The sequence below is a fragment of the Syngnathus acus genome, chromosome 13, assembly GCF_901709675.1.
Source record: "Syngnathus acus chromosome 13, fSynAcu1.2, whole genome shotgun sequence".
In the NCBI taxonomy this organism is placed as follows: Eukaryota; Metazoa; Chordata; class Actinopteri; order Syngnathiformes; family Syngnathidae; genus Syngnathus; species Syngnathus acus.
Window position 1 is genome coordinate 9,519,770 of NC_051098.1, and position 11,004 is coordinate 9,530,773.

Sequence of the window (11,004 nt, forward strand, 5' to 3'; positions counted from 1 at the left end):
CAAACTTTTGAATGGTAGTGTAAATATTATTATAATAAAATATTATGAATTAAATATTATAAATTATATCTTATATTTGTATAAGATTATATATAATCTATGAATATAAGTATACATATATAAGATTTTTTACACAGAAGATTATATATATAATCTATAAATAATTATCTAAATAAATATATACACTACCGTTCAAAAGTTTGGGGTCACCCAAACAATTTTGTGACCCCAAACTTTTGAACGGTAGTGTATATATATATATATATTCTCTCTCTATATTCTATACTATATTGTACTGTTTGTTTATATTGCTGGCATGTTTAATTAATTACACTATCAACGCCAACGAATAGCAAAATCAATTGTGTAACTTTTTCCAGCTTTTTTTTAATTGTCATCAAGTGATAAATGGGCTGACTAAACAATACATATGCCTTTTGCAGATGCTGGACCGTGGTAGCTGAAATATTGACGAATTCTTTTTTTTTCTGAAGTTTTTTTAAAAATAGAGGAATAGGAATATGTCATACTACGCTACACTCACTAGAGAGCGTTGTTGCACTTTATAAATTACAGTACAGTACTCTGATGCTGAAATGTGGGTTAAATAATGTCGTTTGCATTTGTACTTTTGTAAGGTTTCAACAATTTATAGTTTATGAAGATATATGTATATTAATATTGTGTGCACCAATTCAAAGACCTGTGCCTGTGTCATCTTTTTAAACATGTAATCCAGTGCTAAATAAACTAAACCAGAATATTAGAAACATGTTTTTCCATACTACTACACAACAATAATGAAAATGTAATTAGATGAATCCCTCTGTGACCTTGTCTTTAAAATGGAGGATTGCATTGATAATGTTATCCATTTTTTGGTCCAACTGATGACGTGCCCCATTGAGCACTGGATCCAAGGTTGTGTATTCCTATAATTTGTTTATTGACTGATAACAGCCTATGATTACGTAAGTGACAGAAAGTCCATTTGCGCTTACAACCTCTGTATTCCTGCACAATACAGTATAATGAGATCTAATACAAAAGCTGTACAAGACATGCATTCAGAAAAAACCAAACATTAATTCATTCCCTGAACCGCTTAGCCTCACAAAACTAAATTCATATTAACGCTAAAACATGTATTTTAATGTTCATTATCGGCATGGAGTTTGCAATAGTGGAGAACTTCCTTGCCTCATAATAGCATGAGCCAGACACAATATCAAAACAGCTCTAAATATGAGATCCAACTAAACTGCTCTAAAATACAATTATAAAATATTGTGAGATTAATGACAGCGTCATTGAATGCTGACGATTATTTTCTGTGGGCAGAATATTTGATCACAGCTCTAATTTTGGGTTATATCCAAGGGAATGAATTTTACAATAAATACCTTAGCCAAACAAAAATATGGTATTTATATTGATGTTGTTTTTTCTTTTGCTTCGTCAAAATGTCTTTGATTTTTGTAGGGTAAAAGTACAAATGCAAACGTGTTACCTCATTTCTTATTCAACAGATAATGGAACATTTATCAGCACAAATTTGATGGCCTCGCATTCCCAATATAGTTACTGATTAGCCTTTTAAATAGAACAGGCCCCGTGGTGACTAGGCACTTGTTGATATATAGAATATATTAATCACCAGAAAGGTGCTTGGAGTTTTTCTACTTTTTTCCCATTTAGAGGCTGCGAAGTGCAAAACGTTTGTGGCATACACATGTTCACACACATACGCACACACAAGGCATACATAAACACACACATGCACGTACTGATTATTATCATTAAAATATTGCTTTTATTGATTGTTTGACTTTTTGCAATAATTTAATAAAAGGTCAGCTAGCTATGAAAACATAATCAGCTCCCAAGACAACACAAAGCGTGCACTCTGGTGTCATAAATGAATGACAAGCCCAAGGATCACTTATGACATGCTGTTAAAAATGACATCACGACTGATGAAAGACTGTAAGCAATATTTGAACCCGAGGGTGATTTTCGAGAAGCTTAGAGGATCAATCCTCCAGCCACGGCAAAGCTATGAAGCCTTCAGAAGTGTCCATGGTGGCCTTTTTCCTGCTTGTGGTCTTTGGAACAACTGCAGCCAAAGGTAAGCCTTTAAAAAATGTTCTCCCCAAAAGTCATTCAAGATAAAATCTTAAAGCGTTCAGATCATCATACAGGAAGCGGTTCTCTTCTTCGCTGCTTTGGATTCTCCCTGACACTTCAATTGCTTTTCACTCCTGTACAGCAAAGTGATTATGCTGATAGTTGAATATAAGATCTCAACTGACATTTAAAGCATACTCACACACCAAAATATTCACTCATTACGCTTTGCTAACAATTTCTGACTTCAGCATTTATTTCAACTGCTTTTATTCATGCACATTCAACTACGGTTTATCCATTAACAAAAATTGTACTATTGTGCTATATACAAGGTGAGGGTGGCAATGAAAGTTCATTCAAAGCCCCTGTAACGTGAATTCAGAGATTTGTTTCTGAATAGCACATATATTTAACAAGTAACATTATATAACTTTGAAGATAAGTGCTGAAAATGTGCAGACTGAGAAATAAGTCAAGGAATAAAAAGCCTGATTAGATAATGTGTGGAATCGGGCTTTAAACTGTTGAGGCCATTATTGAGCACCATGTTGTCGACCAAAGTACACGGCAAAGGGAGGAAGGCGGAAGAGTGGGGTGGGAGGAAAAAATAAAAAAAGCCTGACTTGACAGCTTCGGGATGGCCACTTTAGAGCGCCTCATTGTCACGGCATTAAATAGCCCATGAGGTGAGCTGCTGGGGGTTTTAAGGGGATATATTTCCCCGGCTCCAACATGTAGTCATACAGCTCATAGTCATGGCAGTTCCATTTTTACATTTTCTCAAATCTGACAGCTAATTCATTTGAGTGCATTCAGCAGTCATGACCACAGTGTAAAGAGCAGCGAGAATGGCATTTTGGTGATTTTCTTTTTGAAATCATTCGGCTGTGGTAGCATTCTTCACAGCACCCTTATCCGTGTAAAATTTAGAAAAGATTTCTTTTCACTTTACAGGGACTTGCCTTGCCAAATACTTAATCTGAAAATGAGATTTATATTGTCATCTTTGATTCCAACTTGATGTGCAGAATATTGCTTCCACACTAGTTTATCCTGAACATGGGCAGGTCTGTTTCAAACTAATTGACCTAGGTGTCTCTGTTCTAATTTCTTTGAAAAGACACAATTCCCGCCTCACATTTTGTTCTCTTCTATTTTTGTTCCTCAGTTTCTCCATTATCTCTCAATCTCGCAACCATTCTTCCCATTAATAACGTGAATATTAATTAATCATCAATTAATGTATTTATTCCATGTGTAGTGCTGGTGGATTGTTGTTGTGAACTGCTGTACCTGCAATATCTCAGGGCATTATGATCTAGTCGATAAGAAGAAGCGACAAGAGTGACGTGAGATAGACCAACACATACTGTCACACGTCAGCAAGGCCCAAACAAAGAAAAATCCACTTGGTTTATTTTATGTTCTTCAACCCATCTTATCCATTAATTTGGAATTCATCCACTGAGAGATTCTCCTCATATATTCTCTCTCTCTCTCTCTCTATATATATATCCTCTATAGTTTTAACGATACAGATGCAATTTATGACTAACTAATCCCATTCACTCGTTTCACAGTTGAAGAAGAAAACCCAGAGTTCTGGAGATCACAGGCAAAGAAGACTTTGCAAACTGCTTTGAACAGGAAGCAGAACACCAATGTGGCCAAAAACATCCTATTTTTCCTTGGAGATGGTAGGTTGCAGTGCATAAAGTGTCAACACTGTCCAATATGTTGTCCACACCATTTTGCCATTAGAAAATGACATAAATAGAAAGTTTGCATATACGTATATATATTCACATTAGGTATGGGAATCACAACCTACACAGCAGCTCGTATCCTCAAGGGACAACTGCAGAACAACACGGGAGAGGAGACTGTGATGACCATGGACACGTTCCCCCATGTTGGATTGGCTAAGGTAACATGCACACGCACACACACGCACGCACACACACACACGGTTAATTTTATTCATATAATGTATACTAGAATTCTGCTTTTGTCTCTAAGGGGTCTGCAGTCCGTACAGCAGGTTTCCTTAAGCCCCTGAGCCTCAATTGATTGAGTGTGATAAACTTGAAGGCCGTGCATCTGTTCTTTGACAGATATAGTTATTAAAAATATATTCACTGGGTGGCCACATGAGGCATACATGAAGACAATGGCGTAGGGATAAGTCTTGATTGTTAAAGATGTATTCATTTAGAAATGTAGTTAAAAATTGTGTTTCCTGAGCTGCCTTATGAAGCAAAAAATACATTTATGTTAAATTGTCTTTCATAAGGCCTCTTGTGACAAATTATTTTAAATTTTTTTGAAATTTCTTCAGGAAGGCCAATGTTATTTCTTTTCTTTTTTTAAATGACTACTTGTTTGGATGGGCACTGAGTTGGCTTGCCATTAAAAGATAATTCTAATGCACAGGTAAAAACAATGACTGTCAGTATGTTAGATTAAAGGTCCCCCTTGCGCTTTGTGCAGACCTACAGCGTGGACTTTCAGATTGCAGATAGTGCTGCGACAGCCACCGCTTATCTGTGTGGGGTCAAGACCAACCTGAACACCATTGGCGTCAGTGCAGCTGCTCGAAATGGCGTTTGTAAGAGTCAGAAGGGTAATGAAGTCACATCAATCTTGAAGTGGGCCAAAGATGCAGGTGAGGATACCAAGACAATAACTGCCTTAACTGCTTCTGCTCATATGGGGATTTAAATTCATTCTATGTTGACCAATGATGTTTTATTTGCACACAGTGAAGGATTCAGTATTCAGATCTAGGCAGCTAAAAGTTCTCAAAATTGACCTTGCTTCATTAAGATTGTAAATTGTAATATGTTGAATGAACATTCATGATTAATAAACAGTTATCTGAAATGTTCATTCATGAACATTCATGATAAATAAGCAGTTATCATAAATGTTCGGTCAGCAACAAACGATGTTAACGACCGTAGATGGACGATAGTATCGCTGTTGTAGTTTAAGCCCTCAAACAACAATAGCAACGTTAGTCAGTAAACAAACTAAATATTTTTAGGCAAGTCTGTCGGCATAGTGACGACCACACGGGTCCAGCACGCTACGCCAGCCACCAGCTACGCCCATAGTGCCAGCAGGAAGTGGTACAGCGACGCCGACATGCCCGCCAGCGCCAAAAGGGACGGCTGCACTGACATTGCATCTCAGTTGCTCAATAACACAGATATTGATGTAAGATGAGTATTCATAACATTGTATTGGATACATGATACCTCGCTTGATGGAGTGTACATTCTTGCAGGTGATCATTGGTGGTGGAAGAAAGTACATGACCCCCAGGGGTACTCAGGACCCAGAATACCCAAGAGACTTCTTTTCCAGGGGTAAAAGACAAGACAAACGCAACCTCATCCATGAATGGAAGAACCAGAAAATGGGCAAGGTAACGATCATCACCTAGCGATCTGCAAATTGAACTTTACACTCTAAAATCTAATCTCAAGTAAAAATATCACTGATACTTCACCCATTCCATGTTATGTTTAAACTAAACAAAAATGACTAAAGCTTCAATTAATACATACAAATATAATAATAATAATAATAGTATTTTTACCAGCTCACAAGGAGATACACAACTCAAGGAAATTGGTTGAATGCTTATTGTGTGTAGGTCTTAGAAAAGCATTAAGCAGAATGCCTGATGTATTCAAAATTATATTCTAGTTTTTATAGAGAACAGAAGTTATGTGACAGAACGTGACTCAAGCATTAAAGACTGGTTTGCATATGCGTGTGTGTGTTTGTACCACAGGTAGCCCATTATGTATGGAATAAAACTGATTTTGATGCTGTTGACCCAGAAACCACGGATTACCTCATGGGTGAGTGTTTTTGTTTACAATATTTTATGTTACTGCTTTTCTGCTCAGCAGAGGGGAAAATTAAACCATTGCTCTATTTTATAGGCTCTTTGACTTTTTTAATAGAAAATCATTAGACGACTACCTGAACAAAATAACAAATTCACTAAGTAAAAGTCATTGCACAAAACTTTTCACATGGAGCTGTGTCACACTCCTTACACATGAAGATGACAGAAAACGACATAAGCAGTGTTATTCTCAAGAATCTAATGTCCGCTGCTCAATGTCACATATCTACAAAGGAGTATTAAGAATGAAAGAAAATAAACTGCAAGAATAATGAGAAAGAAAATAATCAAACAAAAGCCAAATATCATAACACTGAAATTTTACACCAAAAAAGTCAAAATTTTTACAATAGTAAATTTGATAAGTTGCAGACAGTATATTTGTACATGGGGCTGATTTTGGTGCAGGCAGAATAGCTTCAGTTAACACTCAGATTTGTTAATAGTAGTAATAAAAAGAGGACGCTTGTCGAATTCCACTTTAGTTTAACAACCAATTTCAGTCGTTGTTTTGGCCCATTGGCAACATCACAAGAATCAAAGTCAAAGTCAAAGTCAAAGTCAGCTTTATTGTCAATCCCTTCATATGTCAAAACACACAAAGAAACCGAAATTCCGTTTCCTCCATCCCACGGTGACGAGACATACAAGTAGGCGACACAAAACAAAAACAAGAAGGCACAAACCATAAATAATAAATAATAAATAAAATAAAATGAGCGATGAATAAAAACAGACCAATAACCCATTGAATATGAGGGGCAAAACCGAGCCAGTGAGCATACAGCAAGAACAGGACGCTACGCTGAAAGGGGGCGCGAGTTCAGGATCCTAAGAGCCTGGAGTACGAAGCTGTTGGAAAGTCTGGTGGTGCGGGAGCGCAATATTTGGTCTATTTATTGGTATGTCAGAATATTTAGTGAAAACATTTGCAGTGATATTACCTAATGAATAAATGGCAGTTCTCAAACTGTTGCATTTACGATAATCCGTGAATTTTGACATTCAATCATTAAAAATATGGATTTATTTTTTCAAACTCAGCATTTCTAGGCCATATGGGAGAAGAAACCACGGAAATTAATTCAGACCACTTTAAGTGAATAGATTAAGTGGTTAAGTCAAAGAAAGAGGGTGCAAGACAAAGGACAGAGGGATGGACGGACGGAGGTTTGATGAATATTGTGTCGCTCTTGACAGAGGTTGGCTCTCACTTGGTGTTCTGTAAATTGATCCTCCATCACCCGTGAGCAGTATTTATCTCGTTTTTTTAATCCTCTCACAGCCTGTGGATAGCTTAATCAGGTTTTGTGCCAGAGACACTTACATACAATATTAAGACATGTATGATCCAAATAAAGACTTGTTATTCAGTGACAACCTTCAAAGTTGTGGCAAAGCTTGAAAGTGCGAAGGAGGTAAATTGAGCCATGCTGGCTGATCTGTCGTTTCTCCTCCTGTGCTGTGAAAAAACAGAGAAGGAGCGAATGATTTTTTTAGCTGCACTTCAATTATAGGCTGTTGTAGCCACAATTGACTGTTGGTCTGCTTCTCTTCTTCCTCAGCTCTGTTTGAACCTGGTGACCTACGATATGAAGCTGACAGGGACCCCAACATGGACCCATCCATCGTCGAGACCACGGAAAAAGCCATCCGCATTCTCAGGAAAAACCCCAAAGGCTTTTTCCTTTTAGTGGAAGGTAAGGACAAGCAATCAATGCACCCCTTGAGTCACCCCATCGCTTAATCAGGCAGGCAAAGTTTGACTTATGTAACCCCCAAGGAGGTGCGCTGCTAAAAACAGAAAATAGCATGTGTTTGCTCCTACAGGACCGAATCGATTCATTGATCTTGCAATGGTCACTAAGGGCCTCACTGTAATGGATGTCTTCGAAAACATCAATATGACTGCATTTATATATGTGCACCACTCTCACTGATTTAAGAGTGGAAGGTGTTTTTTTTGTACCAGTGGCTTGCAAAAACATTTGCATTTAACTCAATGAATTTGTTGATGGACTGTGTGCTCCCCACAAAAGCTTCCCCATCCAGCTCTCCTTTAATCTGATGCGGACGCCTGGGGGCTTCATGGTGCTATGCAGTTGTCTCAATTTCATAAAAAATAAAATAAAATGCAATGTACAAATATAAGCAACGATATACTTCAGCCGTTCCTCTCCTCCTTCCAATGAAATGAGGAGACACCTTTTGGCATCAAGTTGACCTTTGACTCTGCCTGTTCTCAGGTGGTCGCATTGACCAGGCCCATCACGATGGCCGAGCATACATGGCACTTCACGAGACGGTCGCGTTTGACTACGCCATTGCCAAAGGCCTGGAACTCACCGACGAGGAAGAAACGCTCACTATAGTAATGGCTGACCATTCCCACCCGTTTACCTTCAATGGATACCCATTTCGAGGGCAAAGTATTCTGGGTAATTTTTTTCATTTTGGCAAATGTTAGTCATTTCTGCGCATTGGTCAAACGAGAAGGAATCCTCATGATGAGTAATGGCTGTGTGGGAAGCAAGGAAATTCAGGGATGTGATTCCTAACGGGGGCCATAAACACCTCAGCCATTTCATACTGACAAGAACCTAAGGTGACAATTGATAATGTGTAATTCTCTGCCACCACTCGCTTGACATTTCCTCAGGTTTGTACACCCTTCAATAATAACAGCACCCAGGCGACAGCCTTTCTAATTTAGTTTGACAATATCTCTTTGTCTCTCTTCTCTACACTTTGCTGTGGCCATCATTGTTGACGCCCGTCTCTCTTTACATGATGTTCTCTCAGTTCAACTCTCTCCATCAGGCTTCCTCACTTGTTTATCTCCTCCTGGAGCTTCTGAGCTATCGAAGCTAACTTTATTTTCCGAGCTGTTAGATGATGCTCTACCTTCCAATTCTATGAAGTCATAGATCATCATCAGCTCTCTAAAGCTTATATTGCTTGGTGTTTGCTTTGCACTCTTTGTACTCACTCTTTCCTCATCTGTTCCTGTTTCGCCCTCCTCCTCTTGCTCCTAATCATCCTCCTCCTCCCAGTGGTGCTGCAGTGATTAATGTGCTTGTGAAACCCTGAGCTCTTCATCAACAAGGAGACTCGCCGGCCTAATGGCTCATCTGGAGAAAAATACTGTTTAACCCAGCAAGCACTAGACCTCCGGCAGGACGCTAGGGAACCAGAGACTGCACCTGTGTGTGTATGTGTGTGCATGCTTTGTGTGTCCTCTATGTGTTTCAGAGGCAAATAACACAAATATAAGAAAAGCTGAATAACATTGAATGAGATGGTCATTTTGTATTTTCCAGGAAAGTCTCCATTGTGGGCCCAAGATATGTTACCGTACACCACATTAATTTATGGAAATGGACCTGGACACAAAATCATCAATGGTACACGGCCTGACATCCGCAATGTCAACACAAGTAAGATCCATTGCCTCACAGCTTGGATGATCGTCTCAAAGGTAGAAATGGTCAAGACAGAATGTAAAAGCTAGTATGAAAAAAATACCACAATGACATAATTACATTGGCTGTATTTCATGTACTTTTTTTTCCCCATTCTTGTCTTACACAAGCTTTGGCCTTTAATTGAATCCCCGGTGCTCCTTCATTCTCAAATGTTGACTTTCATTTTGAATTTAACAGGGATTTCTTATTTTACTAAAGCCATATTTTATATGAATTTATCTTATTAACACAAGACACTCTTTCTTTTTAATTGGTAATGATCACATGTTACACAACTTATGACTCATGAGATGAAAGTGAACAAAATTTGCCATACAACAAAGTGTATTACTTAAACATTTATTTCTTCGAGCTAAAACGCCACAAGACATCATCAGGTGTGCTGCGGAAAAGGATCTCATTTCACAAAATTGCCCCCCCTCCCCAAAAAATCTTTATTTATTTACTATCAATAATTTATCTTTGTTCATCTATCTTTGCCAGTGACGCATATTAAGCAGAAAAATTAAATATGAACCTTTTGACATTTTAAAAAAAAATAAAAAATAATTTTTATTTGACCTAACATACCAAGCTTTTTCACTGAGTACTAGTACACTGAGTACATTTGGGGGTAATTTGAGATAATCAATATTTTAGCTTTTTGTGTGACGTTTTAAGGTTGAGAAACACAGATTAATCCATTGTTTCATTTGTATAACTAATTTGAACTGTTTCATGCAATTCCAACGAAGGGTCTCTGGTTATTGTGGACAGGTGTGTAATAGTCACCACTTTGTTTCCACAGAAACGAAAGAATACGTTCAGTTTTCAGCAGTGCCTACAGACTCAGCCACTCACAGCGGAGAAGATGTGGCCGTGCTGGCCCGTGGACCCATGGCCCATCTTTTCCATGGCGTCCAGGAGCAAAATTACATTGCCCACGCCATGGCCTATGCTGCCTGCGTGGGGGCAGACCTGAGGCACTGTCGGGGGCAAACGACTCCAGCTGTGGTTCAAACCACCTTCATCAATGATTCTAACAGTGCTAGAGGAACCCGAAGCTCAGTTGCATTGATCAGTGGTCTCCTCAGCGCTGCACTGCTGGCCCTTAATGTGCTGATGTAATGAAGGTGTCTCTCCAAGGGGAATATTTAAAGACAAGAGTCATGGAGGTGGAGTGGGCAGAGAAATAATGAACACTTGTGATGTTTCTGGCACTCACCGTGATATACTATTTATAAAATATGACAAGCAAAGCATTTATTGAAGATTTCTTTTTTCCTGACCACTTTTTAATGATGGGCAAATGAAGCTTCAAAATGATTCATGAACTCGTTGTTGTGTTTCGTTAGACCTCTAGATGGCACTCTCTTTTCACCGAAGAGCTGAAAGCCCACCGACTTGCTATTTCGTAAAACCCTCACTTTTAACCAACATTGCCATCTAGAGGAGCCAAAGAATACAACAACTGGTTCATGAAGCTTC

General features: G+C 38.4%; 1 protein-coding gene across 1 annotated transcript; it reads left to right on the forward strand.

Annotated features, from left to right (window-relative positions):
• Window positions 1–2,006: 2,006 nt before the first annotated feature.
• Window positions 2,007–10,771, forward strand: alp3 (alkaline phosphatase 3). Its single transcript, XM_037268469.1, has 11 exons — window positions 2,007–2,128; window positions 3,711–3,827; window positions 3,942–4,057; window positions 4,621–4,795; window positions 5,177–5,349; window positions 5,420–5,560; window positions 5,933–6,002; window positions 7,618–7,752; window positions 8,299–8,490; window positions 9,373–9,489; window positions 10,325–10,771. Exons 1-11 carry the CDS (start codon window positions 2,059–2,061, stop codon window positions 10,642–10,644), a joined length of 1,626 nt encoding a protein of 541 aa, XP_037124364.1. The 5' UTR covers window positions 2,007–2,058; the 3' UTR covers window positions 10,645–10,771.
• Window positions 10,772–11,004: the final 233 nt, after the last annotated feature.

Coding starts and splice junctions, on each gene's coding strand:
- alp3 (XM_037268469.1), top strand. CDS start 2,059: ATGAAGCCTTCAGAAGTGTCCATGGTGGCCTTTTTCCTGCTTGTGGTC. Junction 5,561..5,932: donor AGAACCAGAAAATGGGCAAG/GTAACGATCATC, acceptor TTTGTACCACAG/GTAGCCCATTATGTATGGAA. Junction 9,490..10,324: donor CATCCGCAATGTCAACACAA/GTAAGATCCATT, acceptor TTGTTTCCACAG/AAACGAAAGAATACGTTCAG.